A 14,550-nucleotide genomic window follows, 5' to 3' on the forward strand; every position below is an offset into this window, starting at 1 on the left:
GGAGGGAAGGCCTTTACTCCTTCATGCCCAATTGAATTAAGCATGCAGCCACAGGGGAAACTTAAGTGCTCAGACCGAGGAGGGGCTGAATTAAACCTTTTTCAGGACGAGAAAGAAGTTTTTTTTCAAAAAAATTCCCGTTTCGCTAGAGTTCAGGGAGCCTGCGCCAGCGGCCCAGTAACCACGGGGCCCCTACAGGAGGGCTGGACGGCTGCCGCGTTCCTCCGTTTTCCCAGAAGCCTCTGCGCGGCCTCACAGAGCTAAAAAGGCGGGAGCGAGGCCCAGCGGCTCCAGCTCTGGGGCTTTTGCTTTCGCTGGGTTAGTTGCTGTGGGGCTGCTCTGCGGGCCTCGCCTGGACGCTGACTCCTTGCGACTTAGCCCTGATCCTCAGGAAGGCAGGCCATCGAGGGTCCAGAGGCACCCGAGGCCTGGGGGTAGGGTGGGATAGCAATGTGGCCGCTACGGGTCTATACCCGCAAAAAGCGGGCGGGTCAGAGGCTCAATGTCACCCCGACGCCAGACCTAGGCTCTCCCGCGAAGGCGGAGGCCCCACCAGGTACAGGCTCAAGGCTCGCCCACCGTAAGCTCAGCCAAGCTGCTCTGCGGGATGGTACCGGGGGCGGGCGGCGGTGCTAGGCCTCGGGCCCAGGACCCCCTCAAGACGGTGGGTGGGTGTCTTGCCCTGAAACGTGCCGCCCTCTCTCAGGTTCGACGAGAAAAGGCAAGGTGCACGGCTTGTCGAAGATTGCAGAGAAAGCAGAGTGGAGCAGGCAGGGAAGTAGCGGCTCAGGGCTGCCCAGGTATGTAGGCTCGAATAACAGCCCCACCCTCGCTGGCTGCCTCAGAAAACTTCCAGCCGGATTTTCTGCTAGTAGCCTTTTATTCTAACAGTCAATGAAGAAAACAAATACAGTACTCTGATTTTGCTCTTCTAAGACCATGGACCCCAAAATTTGACTTCAGGAAGATTTATTTTTAAAAAGGGGAAGGCTTGCCAAATCACGTAAAAGGAAGTGAGATAAATTGGTCGCTGAGCTGTAAGATTATTACACTGCATTTGGGTTTTGGTGCAAGTCACCACTCTGGTCCTTACTTCCTAAAGATGTCCCTGAAGAGCCTTTCAGATTCTAAACAGTCTGAACTGTTTAGATGTGGAGAGCCAAATCCAGACGGTGCAAACTAATTATGTTGTTTGTTAGCCCTCGCTTAAGAGTTACAGGAGAGAAAAGTCTGCAAGAAAACAGGTCTAGTGAAGACACCCAGGATGAGAAGATTGCACCGTTGAGTGTATGTATGTTTCTCTTTTGTTCCTTGGATACACTTAGTGTAGAGACTGTTAGTACCTGATGTTATATCCGGATGAAATAATAAAATGGGCTTTGTTCAGTGGATGTTAGTTAGATAGCTCGCCAATATTTTTATAAACACTGATGTGTATTTAGACAGGGCCTTGAATTTCTGACTTGGGTAGATTCATAGTCATGCATTTTTGTTTTTCTCTTTCCCTTAACACGTTTTTGGAGAAACGGCCATAATTGGTGAATTTTCTGTATGACAAATACAAAATGTTACTTAATAACTCCTTTTTTCATGTTTTCCATTTGATTTTCCGTTAACATCTGGAAACATTCATTACTAAGGGTTTAATATGTTACAGAGCATTCTAATGTTTATTCATTAGAATAGTTTATAACTTCTTGATATGCTGTATTTAATATGAATTCTGTACTATATTTTAAAGCTGTACAGCACTAATTTAGGGAAACTCAGATTTTAAAAATTGCTTGTAACTCATCTGACTTTAACATTAAGCTTCATAGTCAAGTTCCTTTTTTTTTTTTTTTGGAGACATAGTCTTGCTCTGTCACCCAGGCTGGAGTGCGGTGGCACAGTCTTGGCTCACTGACTGCAGCCTCCGCCTCTCGGGTTCAAGCTATTCTCCTGCTCCAACCTCCTGAGTAGCTGTGATTACAGGCGCGTACCACCACCCAGCTAATTTTTGTATAGAGGGGATTTCTTCAGGTTGGCCAGGCTGGTCTCAAACTCCTGACCTCAAGTGATCCACCCACCTAGGCCTCCCAGAGTGCTGGGATTACAGGCATGAGCCATCGCACCTGGCCAAGTTCTATTTTTTTTTAACTTAATATTTCTTTATAACATGTTTTTAGGGGAAGGCAGTTTCAACACAAGACATTTTTTAAAAAGGCTTTTAGCCCATGTTTTAACAGTGTAAAGTAGTCCTTGTAGAGTATTTATACTATGAAAAAATAGAGCTTTGAAAGTTTCTTCAAATTGTTATATGTTTCTGTTCCTTTTTTCCTGTGCTTGAAAAAAAATTACAAGTTGTCTTATTGTATATTCCCATACATTAGTCTTCAAAAATATGACTTTTAGTGTCTTCATAGTGTTTTGTCTTGTAGATAGATATACTGTAATTTGTATTACTGTTTCCCTGTGGTTGGGAAATTGAGATTGTTTCCTAGGTTTTGCTGTTATTGATATCCAGACATTCTGTTACAGAAGTTTTTTGTGTACCTCACATTGTTACCCTAAGATAAATACTTTGTAGTGGATCACAGGGGATCATGCTTCAAGTTTTTTATTCATGTTGATAAATCAGCACCATCTTACCTGAGACTTTTATATATATGTGTGTGTGTATATGTGAAACAGATAGATAGATAGATGAAAAGTAACATGGTTTTTACTTTTCATTTCTTGAATGCTGGGGAAGTTGATACTTTTTTTCTCAAATTATTGGCCATTTGTACTTTTTTGTTAAATGTCTATTAAATATTAAAGATAGTTATGCTTTTCTACACACATATATAATCAGTGTTTCCATATTTGTTTACTTGCCTTTAATTTTATTTCTAGTATTTTAGACTTACTAGTCTTTTCTTTTGATTTATATATTTGCCTCTATAGATGGAAAAAAAGCCCCTCCCCACTAGGGAACCAGAAAAACATTCACCTCTATCTTCTATTTGCTGTCATCCCACAGTAGTTAGTTGACTAGCATATTGTTGATTACAAGATATGTTCATAGTATTATAGTTTAATGTTTATTTTTAGGTTTAATATTAAATATCAGATTACATCTGAACAATAAACTGAATGAATGTATTATATATATGAAACAAATAAAAAATTGATGTTTTCATTTTTCTAAAATAAATCAATGTACAAGATTATAATATAGAAATGGTCAATCTCATAATTTTGCTATAGCTTTAATTCTTATTTCACTTAGGAATCAGTTACTGATGACCTCCAGGTTGATAGTAGTTCATCAAATAGTGAACTAGTATCAGGTAAGACTGTCAGATGTGAACTCCCTCAGCTTTCTGTCTTTCCTCCAAACATAAGCATCCATCTGTATCTGTCCTCATCTTCCCATCTCAGTGGAAGAGGTGTCTTTTTCTTACTCCAAAGTGAATCCTTCTCACTGTGCTATAGATCTCATCCTTAAAGCCTTTAAGCACATGCCAGTAAATGTGAAATTACTTGTGATAAGTACTATAAAAGGGATTGACTTGAGTGTGATTAATTTGAGTTTATTGAGAGAAATTAGGGAAGACTTCCATGAGGAAATGGTAATTGAATTGAGATCTGAAGGAGAGTAGAAATTAACTATGCAGAGATGAGTAGAGAGAAATTCAGGCAGAGGGAAGCTCTAACATGGGACTAAGCATTATGCGTTGAGTAACTGAAGAAGGCCGGTATGACTGCAGTACAGAGAGTAGGAGGAAATGTGAGTATAAGACAGGATTAGACAACCAGTTTGAGGCCCTGAATAGCTTTGTCTTCCATATCAGAAATATTAATGTTTATATTTGGAGCAGCAGAAAGTCATTGAAGTCATTTTAATAGAGAATGATATGATCACTTTAGCTGCAGTGTGGAAGAAGGACTGGAAAGAATCAGGAGTGTAGTTAATAGGCTGTTCAAGTAGTTTAGTGGAGAAATAATGGCGCCTTCTAGGGTGGTGACATTGGAGATGGAAAAAAGGGTGCTGATGTGATGACTATTTGAGGTAATGAGACAGGATTTGGCAAATGAAGAGTGAAGGAGATGGAGGTGTCAAAGATGACTACTATTTCTGGCTTGTATAACTGGATACAAGGTAGTGTCATTCACTGAAAGAAAAACTGGTTTGAGGAAAAAGACTAAAAATTCAGTTTTTAGTATATTAAGTTATGAGTGCATTTAAGATGGCTAAGTATCAGTATCCACCAGGTAGTTGGATATGGAGGGCTGGAGATAGAAATTGGTGAGCCATCTACATATTGGTATAATCAAAGTTATTTTGAAAACAAGGATGCCACCAGCACATTGGAAATACAGAGGAATTCTTAAAAGCAAATGAGACAAAATTGATGAACATATCAAGAGCAAAAAAATAAAATAAAATAAAAAAACACTGCAGAGATAAAAGTATCCTAGAAATACTCTAAATCCTTGATCAGTAAATACAAAAGACTGTAATAAAAGAGATCTTGGCCAGGCGCCGTGGCTCACGCCTGTAATCCCAGCACTTTGAGAGGCCGAGGCAGGTGGATGACTTGAGGTCAGGAGTTCTACACCAGCCTGGCCAAAATGTTGAAACCCCGTCTCTACTAATAATACAAAAATTAGCTGGGCATGGTGGCAGGCGCCTGTAATCCCAGCTACTTGGGAGGCTGAGACAAGATAATCACTTGAACCCGGAGGCGGAGGTTACAGTGAGCCAAGATTGTGCCATTGCACTCCAGCCTGGGGGACAAGAGCGAGACTTCGTCTCAAAAAAAACAAAAAAGAGAGATCTTGAAGGAATTGTCAAGGTGATGGATTAAGAACTACATTTGAAATATCTGATCCCTTTTTCATTATCCCCTTCTTATACTGGAAACTCTGGCAGCTACCAGTGCCTGCTGCCAGGAGAAAACCCTGAGAATTACTCCTAAGCAAAGTGAACTACCAGGGGGGCTGGCTCTTAAGAGTCAAATGTTGGGGCAGAGTTGTTCAACAGAGGAGAGTCTGAAGTAACTGCATATTGCCACAAGGATAGCAGAGGAAGAAAAAAGTAAAAGAGGTAGTCAATTCTTCTGTTTGTTAACTCCATAATAAAGTTAGTATGGCTCTCTGAACCGTGAGACTTATGATACAGTAGACTTCCACTGTGGACACTGGCCAGACAGGGCAGTGCCCCCATGTAACCTACAGTATGTAAAAAATACAGGACATCCCCACCTAGAACACAAGTTCCCAGAATGTCTCATCACTCTTCCGAAATCTCCAGAAGCAAGCCACTGTTTCAGAATTTTTACTTACTGCCACATAAACAGATTCTCAGAGACATGAATAAGGCAACCAGGAATATCCAGACTTTTGAAGAAAACCAGTTCCATGGAAAAGAGGCAACAAATGCAACAAATAGAACTAACATTTGAGGAAATGGCACAAAACTAAGTATCTCTAGATACAAGAGGCCACTGAATCCATAATATAGCAGGCTGCTATGAAAAAAATTATAGTCCCTGGGAACAAAAATATTATCAAATTAAAAACTTAACCAAGGAGTCTAATTGGAATTAATTCAACTAAAATTAGTGAGCTAGAAAATAGACTAGAGGAATATTTCCTAGAATGCAGTGCAAAAGAACATAGGAGGTGCTCGGGAAATGCTTTTCTCTCCTTCTTCCTCTCCCTTCTTTGCCTTATTAACTTTTTCAAAAATAAATTCAAGAGCCATTTCTCCTGGGAAGCCTCTTCTGACTTCTCTTTTTCTAGGTGACTTGTTCTATCCTGGTAGTTCTGTGGCACTCTGTATACTTCTGTCAAAAGACTCAAAACCACAGTGTAATTGTTTTTGTCTGTCTTTAACTCTTGAAAAAGAGGAAAATGACTCTAAAGCCATTGAAAATTAGCACTATCTTTTATCTTCCTATCTCATGCTTGGAATACAGTTTCAAAGATAATACAGGTTCAAATAATTGTTGAATGTCTCAAATGTTTGTTGGATGGGTTTTGTACTCTATTTAGAGAAAATACCATTTAACCATAATCAGCATTTTCTAAAATCATAGTTTAAATATATGAGAAATGTCCTTGATTACTAGGTTTATCAAGTTGACATGTGAAAGGTATAAGGAAATAGAAAATAAATTGTCTCTAACTTACAAACTGCTTGTATTCTAAAAGTTCATTTGCTGATATTTGAAACTTGAAATACTTTTTCCCATAATAAAACACTGTGATGGGCTAAGTTTTGAGCAGCCCACAGAATTCTAGTTAACATATGATTTATTGTTTTAATTCTACCTTGGAATCTAGTAACTTTATAACACGTTGAAAAATTAATTATGGACTTTAATGTTGAAGATTGAATACACATTTCTCTTTTCTGAAACCCTACTAAAATATTAATAAAGGCATAAAAATGTTGTAAAGCCATAGGTTCAAAGAAGAGACCTCAGCTGCCAAGAGATAATTAATGAAAGTTTGGAATCTGGAAGGTAGATTAATGAATTATAATTGACCTAACAGATCTTAAAAAAAAAAAAAAAAGCTGAAAACTAGGTGTCTAGAGTAGAGACAAACCAAGAAACAAACTAATTCAGGCTAAAGGTTCAGGAATTAGAGGTATTACATATTCCTGGAGGAAATATGTAAAATAAGATGTTTTGGAATCTTCAAAAGTAACAGTTAGATGCTTTCTTTGACCCTTTCCTTAACACACTGTGGCCAGGAAACTATGCTTCTTCCCACCCTGGTAGTCTAAGATATTGAAGCAGAGGGTCTGGATTCAAGGATACTGTACTGAAAACTATCAGTGGCCGGGGAGGAAAGGGAATTAAGTGAAAGTCTGTATATTTTGATGTGAAATCCCCAGACCCATTATGTATTCAGGCAAATACACTCCAACTAGAAGATTAAAGGATTCCTCTTTTGGAAACTTCTGTGCCCAGGAGAAGACTGTGGAATCTGCGTTCTGGTTTATCTTCAGTAAAATCCACTTCTTCCTATGCCCCAGTTATGATGCCATTTTGGTACCTCATTCTTGAACATTCAAGAATTACCAGACATTTTAAGTAAACATTTAAAGTAATAGATACTAAATAAAAGAAACTTGAAGGGCAACAATACAAGAAAAAGAAATCTTTTAAAAAGCCAGTTTCATTAATATCCTCAGGATGATGAAAGAATATTGTGTCCATGAAACAAGTGCAGTCTCCTATAAAAAGCATTCAGAACAAAAAATTCATTAAAAAATAAAAATATGAAATCAGAAAACATTCTGTAGAATTGGATGATAAATTTAAGGAAATATTCCAAAAAGTTGAACAAACATGAAAGAGAAGATAAAGGATAGAAATAGTGTCAGTCCATCCATACAGCCAACAGACACATGAAAAAATGCTCATCATCACTGGCCATCAGAGAAATGCAAATCAAAACCACAATGAGATACCATCTCACACCAGTTAGAATGGCAATCATTAAGAAGTCAGGAAACAACAGGTGTTGGAGAGGATGTGGAGAAATAGGAACACTTTTACACTGTTGGTGGGATTGTAAACTAGTTCAACCATTATGGAAAACAGTATGGCGATTCCTCAAGGATCTAGAACTAGATGTACCATATGACCCAGCCATCCCACTACTGGGTATATACCCAAAGGATTATAAATTACTCTACTACAAAGACACATGCACACGTTTGTTTATTGCGGCACTATTCACAATAGCAAAGACTTGGAATCAACCCAAATGTCCATCTGTGACAGACTGGATTAAGAAAATGTGGCACATATACACCATGGAATACTATGCAGCCATCAAAAAGGATGAGTTTGCGTCCTTTGTAGGGACATGGATGCAGCTGGAAACCATCATTCTTAGCAAACTATCACAAGAAGAGAAAACCAAACACCGCATGTTCTCACTCATAGGTGGGAACTGAACAATGAGATCACTTGGACTCGGGAAGGGGAACATCACACACTGGGGCCTATCATGGGGAGGGGGGAGGAGGGAGGGATTGCATTGGGGAGTTATACATGATATAAACGTCATGCACATGTACCCTAGAACTTAAAGTATAATAAAAAAAAAAAAAAAAAAAAAAAGAAATAGTGTCAGTCGGGACACAACTCCATAAGTCTACAAAAAAACCCACTGAGTGTACACTTTAAAAGGGTACGTTTTTGCCAGGCACGGTGGCTTGTGCCTGTAATCCTAGCACTTTGGGAGGCCGAGGTGGGTGGATTGCCTAAGCCTAAGAGATTGAGACCAGCCTGGGCAACACGGTGAAACCCTGTCTCTACTAAAATACAAAAAATTAGCCGGGCTTGGTGGTGTGCACCTCTAATCCCAGCTACTCGGAATTTTTGAGGCAGGAGAATTGCTTGAACCTGGGAGGCAGAGGCTGTAGTGAGCCAAGATCGCACTATTGCACTCTAGCCTAGGCGAGAGAACGAGACTCTGTCTCAAAAAAAAAAGGGGGCGAGTTTTATGGCATGTGAATTATATCTCAATAAAGTTGTTATTTTAACAAGAAAAATAATTAGAAGATGAGTCCAATGATTCTAACATCTAAAAAACAGTAGTTCAGACATTATAAACAGAAGGAAAATTATTAAACACACAAAGCTAGAAATTTTCCTGGAATTAAAAATGTTCATGAGTATATTTACTGAAAGAGCCATTCAAATTCTGAATATGAACAGAGATACTGAGAGCCAAATTTGGACAGTGCAAACTGCGCTCACCCCAATAAATGAAAAAAAACCACACCAAGTTACAACATTATATAATTTTTAAATCCTCAAGATAGAGAAATTTATTAGTTTTCCAGAGAAAAAATAATCACTTGCAATAAGCAATCAAGAATATCAATGGCATTGGACTTCTGAAGAACAACTACAGAAGGTAGAATGTGGTGGGGAGAAAAATATATTCAGAATTCTGAAGAACACTGATTTTGCAGAGTCAAAATGGACTCCCATTCAAGAGTTGCCCTGGATTTCAACACTGATTATGTCATCCACGTACCAAGAAGGTATGGAAAGGTATATTATTCATATAATGAGCCTTTCTCGGGAGAAAGATGACTCCAAGCAGGACTGCAAATGACTTGAGAATGAAGGGGAAGGAGACCTGGCCTGGAGTTTTCATGATGTTTAGAGGATTGGACCAGGTTGAGGTTTCCTGTGCATGGTTTGAACTTGCTACCATTGCCAAAAGATGGACCACCAATGCTCTCTTGTCACCCAGATGTGAGGTGGGAAGGGGAAGAGGGAACAGTGAGGTTTAAAAGCTGTCACACATCAAAAAAATTGAATCAGTCTCCTAAATATACTAACCTAGAATTCTTACCCAGCCAAACTGTCACTCAAGTGTTAGGATAAAGGAATTTTTAGACACATCTTCTTTGTACCTTTTCTTGGAAACGAAGCAGATGTTCCAAGAAAACCAGGAAATAAATCAATAAAGAAGAAATCATGGGATCTAGGAATCAAAGGCTCTTATCTAATACAGGAAATATGTGAATTTCTTAGGATAATGGTAAAGGGAAATCCTAAGAAGACAACTGTGTAGGATGTATAGAGGACTAACAGTCCAAATTTGAGCAAATGGATTGAGATCTCCAATAGCTATACTTTTTTAAAAAAGAAGAAAAGAAAGAAGAAGAGGGAGAGAGGGAGGAAAATAAAAAATAGATAACCTGGTGTTTTTTTTTTTTAAGTATTTTAAAGTATTTTTAAAGTATTGAAATTTAAATTCTTGGAAAAAGTTGGAACAAGGCTGGTTGCCGTGGTTCACGCCTGTAATCCCAGTACTTTGGGAGGCCAAGGTGGGTGGATTACTTGAGGTCAGGAGTTCGAGACCAGCCTGGCCAACATGACAAAATCCCATCTCTACTAAAAGTACAAAAAATTAGCCAGGCTTAGCAGCTTAGCAGTAGTAATCCCAGCTACTCAGGAGGCTGAGGTGGGAGGATCAGTTGAGCTTGGGAGGCAGAGGTTGCGGTGACCCAAGATCCTGCCACTATACTCCAGCCTGAGTGACAGAGTGAGACTCTGTCTCAAAAAGAAATAAAAGAAAAGTTGGAACGAAATAGTACTTAGTATTAATACTTAATAAAGTACTTAGAAAACAAATTTTAAAATTAGGTAACAACTCAAAGGAAAAGAAATTGTAGCAAAAAGGTGATGAATGTGGCTCACGGTATAGGGCTTGGCTACAAGTATATTTGAATAGTCATAATAATAGAAACATTGAATGCATTTAATTTAGAAATGCAAAGGAGGTGCCTATCAAAAGAAACCATTAATAGAGTTGAAAGGAATTGTCTCTAGAGGGTAGAAAATTATGATGGGGTGATATGAGACAAGAGATTGCAGTTTTTGCTATAAGCTTTGTAGAACTATTTGTGAGTTTGAACAATTTGATAAAAATATATTTTTAAATTGCATTTACATTTCTAACTTGTGACACCAGGGACAGCCTCCCACTGATACAACATTAACATTTATTATTTTTTCTACTCAACTACCCAGATGGTGGGCTTTCCTTATTTCTGAGCCCAGCTTGAGTTCTGGGGCTTAGTGTTAAGGATAGCTCAGCTATGAGGGGTATTCATTAAATTTTGAGGAATGGAAGGCAGGATAGATATAACATGTGGATGGGAAGGATGAAGACAGTGTGAGAAGGATAAAAGCTAGGACAGGGACAGGACACTCTAGGGCAGTTGGAGAAGGGAAAGCAAAGAATACTCAGAGAGACAGCCTACTACTCTTGACAGTTGAGGATATGGAGAAGGATGGTAGATTGAGTCAGTCAATTTAAGTGTTGCAGTGGCGGCTGGAAAAGATGTCCAGGTAGAAAACAGTTCTCATTTTTAACAAGGGAGTTGGCATAGGAGAAAAAGTTGCAGTGAGGTCTTGGTAGGAAGGACAAAGAGTTAGTTGTCTGAGGTAGGTAATGGATGAGCAGAGATAGGTGTAAGTTAGTTCCAGGGCAGGAAATAATAGGTTTTCAGAACGATGCTCCCGTTTGATCTCTTATTCACCACCCCTGACCCCCGCAACTAGTTTCTATCAGTGTTGATCTCTATCTTGTCATATTGGAAATGTTTAATAAATGCAGAGCACATTTTCCCTTTTCTTACCAAATCTCTGGTTCTCCTCAACTTTTAGTACTATGTTCTGTCACCATCATTTATTGGACAGTTCTTCATTCTAGTCCACTCCCATAGGAATGACTTTAAGACCTCTGAGTCTGGGAAGATTCTCTGTTCAAATATATTGTTCATTTTCTTATTGAGGATTTGTTTTCTTATTATTGAGTTTTCACAGTTCTTTATATTCTGGTTTTTCATGTTTTTTTTTTTTTTTTTTTTTTTTTTTGTAGAGACAGGGTTCCACTGTTGTTCAGGCTGGTCTCAAAACTCCTGGGCTCATATGATCTTCTCACCTTGGCATACCAAAGTGCTGTCTTTACAGGCATGAGCCACTGTGCTGAGCCAGTTCTTTACATTCTGGATTTCAGTCCATTTGCAAATGTTTTCTCCCTATCTGTAGCTTGTCTTTTTTTTTTTTTTTTTGAGATGGAGTCTCACTCTGTCGCCAGGCTGGAGTTCAGTGGCCAATCTTGATCTTGGTTCACTGCAACCTCCACCTCCTGGGTTCAAACGGTTCCCCTGCCTCAGGCTCCCAAGTAGCTGAGACTACAGGCACGTGACGCCACGCCCAGCTAATTTTTGTATTTTTGGTAGAGATGGGATTTCACCATGTTGGCCAGGATGGTCTCTATCTCTTGACCTCGTGATCTGCCTGCCTCGGTCTCCCAAAGTGCTGAGATTACAGGCATGAGCCACTGCACCCAGCCTGTAGCTTGTCTTTTAATAGTCTCTTTTGAAGGGAAGTTTTAAATGTTGCTAAAGTCCAAATTATCAGTACTATTGTTTTATGAATCTTTTTTAGTGTTAAATAAAAAAATTCTTCACATAACTCGGTGTTACAATTTTCTCCTTTTTTTTTTTTTTTTTTTTTTTTGAGATGGAGTTTCGCTCTGTCACCAAGGCTGGAGTGCAGTGGCACAATCTGGCTCACTGCAAGCTCCGCCTCCCGGGTTCATGCCATTCTCCTGCCTCAGCCTCCTGAGTAGCTGGGACTACAGGCACCCATCACCACACCCGACTAATTTCTTTTTGTATTTTTAGTAGAGATGGGGTTTCACCATGTTAGCCATCCTGGTCTCGATCTCCTGACCTCACGATCCACCCGCCTCAGCCTCCCAAAGTGCTGGGATTACAGGCTTGAGCCACTGTACCCGGCTTCTCCCTTTTTCTTTTAAAGAAGTTTTAGAGTTTTAGGAGTTACATTTAGATCTATGATGCATTTAGAGTTAATTTCTTTCCATGATGGAAGGTATGAGTGCAAGTTTTATTATTTTGTTTTTTTCATACGGGTACCTAGTTGTTCCAGCACATTTTGTTTAAAAGACTATCCTTTGTCCACTGAACTGCCTTTACATATTGGTAAAAAATCAGTTGCTTATCTGTGTGTGAGTCTATTTCCATGCTCTCTTATTAAATTATTTTAATCTATTTGTGTATGTGTAGGCTCATTGTTTTTTAGATGAAATAACTAGAATCACACTTTCCTCGGCTAGTTAGCTTACAATTAATTAGTGGGTTACTTATATATAAAACTTAAATTTTGCCTGGGCATGGTGGCTCATGCCTGTAATCCTAGCACTTTGGGAGGCCGAGGCAGGTGGATCATGAAGTCAGGAATTCAAGACCAGCCTGGCCAACATGGTGAAACCCCATCTCTACTAAAAATACAAAAAAAAAGAAAAAAAATTAGCCAGAATGGTGGCACATTCCTGTAATCCCAGCTACTTGGGAGGCTGAAGCAGGAGAATTGCTTGAACCAGGACCCAGGAGGCGGAGGTTTCAGTGAGCCGAGATCACGCTACTGCACTCCAGCCTCGGCTATAGAGCGAGACTTGGTCTCAAAAAAAAAAAAAAACTTAAATTTTTGAGCCAAAAATCACAACTGACCCCAAAGTAGAGAAAAGGAGTAAGTTGTAAAACTTTGAAAAACAACAAAAGAGGATTATAACAAATTTATCACCATCAAAAATAGAATGATTGTCCAAGATCAAATTAAAATAGTTAAAAATATTATGCCTTTTTAGTTGTATGTAGAAGCAGTTTTATGTTCTAGTAATAATATATAACTATATACATTTTCATACATTTCAATTTTTAGGATTCACATCTGTTTTGTATCAAAACATTTATCCATTTTGTTTGTTCCTTTATTCTACAGGATTAAGTTTGCACCATGGTATGGCCAGTTCTCCTCTGAGCTATTCAGTAACAGACTCTTATGCAGAATACAAGAGTTTTGAAGAGAGCTTTCCATCACCTGAACTGTTCAGAAAATCAGATTATTTAGGTGAGAAAGTAATTCCAACCTTAAATTGCTCTACTATAGAAATTACTCCTTTGTCCACAAATCCTCCAATGAATAAACGTCCCTTTCGAGAAGGCATACTCTCTTCCTCACCAGCACCTCACTTCCCTGACCATTACCCGTTGTGTTTCATTCCTAGTCACATAGGACTAATACAGCAAAAGCCCTCAGATCAAGGAAGAATGAAGAAATGTCATTTAGTATTTATATGTAATGCACATCCAATTATTAATCAATTTTGCACCTAATGAATGTATACTTATTTCCTTGAACCATATGTTATCTTTTTTTTCCTGTACTTATCTTACTTTTCAGCAAATAACTTAAGTGTTAGCTAGACCAAGTCCCTGCTTGAATTTTCTCCACAAATTAAGAGTTATTTACATTTATTATACATATAAATATAGCCTTTGGTTAATGATGGCAGATCAAATACATGCCTTACTCTACAATCTTACAACGGCAGAAAACAGCTTTTTCTTTAAAGTAATACATTCATAAGGACAAAGATAATTGGGAAAAAGAAAAGTACGAAGTTTGGAAGGTTAATCAGATGGTCTGATACAGCAGACCTAAGAAGGCGGAGTCCTAAACCAACAATGTGAATACCCCAGAAACAAGCCAATTTGCACTATAGTGTCACAGAAAAGCTCATAATTTGATTGTGCCAAATACTTGTAAATAGATGTCAAAAACATGAAAGATGTGGTTAACTGCTCCTTTCCTGCTCAAAGGGAGCCTGTAGAGTTATTCTTTAGAATATTTTGAAACAGGGACTCCAGACTGGAGAATACTAGGTACTGTTAATAGCAGGGATACTGTGGTATTTTGAAATGTCAGTCCCAATTATTCATTTCTCTGTAGTATTATATTCATACCCTCATAATGGGTAGAGTGTACTTTTCTACTCTCTGGCTTTGGGATTGGCCATGTCACTTGCTTTCTGCAACAAACACAATTTAAGAAAAGCTTTCAAATTGCTTAAGTGGTTGGGCTTGTCTTCTTGCACTTTTGCCATTATCATGAGAATATATCCTAATTAGCTTCTGCCTCTCTCGTGGAACCCCAGAATGAGAAT

At 38.8% G+C, this 14,550-nt stretch overlaps 1 protein-coding gene across 1 annotated transcript in view; it reads left to right on the forward strand.

Annotated features, from left to right (window-relative positions):
* The first annotated feature begins 259 nt into the window (after window positions 1–259).
* The window catches only part of MEIKIN (meiotic kinetochore factor), a 146,723-nt gene continuing 132,432 nt past the window's right edge, over window positions 260–14,550 (forward strand). Inside the window, exons 1-5 of the mRNA XM_033181324.1 lie at window positions 260–556; window positions 707–800; window positions 1,200–1,287; window positions 3,254–3,314; window positions 13,326–13,454. Coding sequence (XP_033037215.1) covers window positions 451–556; window positions 707–800; window positions 1,200–1,287; window positions 3,254–3,314; window positions 13,326–13,454 — 478 coding nt within the window. The 5' untranslated portion in view covers window positions 260–450. The remainder of the gene's footprint in view (window positions 557–706; window positions 801–1,199; window positions 1,288–3,253; window positions 3,315–13,325; window positions 13,455–14,550) is intronic.

This window comes from Trachypithecus francoisi, unplaced genomic scaffold, assembly GCF_009764315.1.
Source record: "Trachypithecus francoisi isolate TF-2019V2 unplaced genomic scaffold, Tfra_2.0 Lachesis_group2, whole genome shotgun sequence".
Classification (NCBI taxonomy): domain Eukaryota; kingdom Metazoa; phylum Chordata; class Mammalia; order Primates; family Cercopithecidae; genus Trachypithecus; species Trachypithecus francoisi.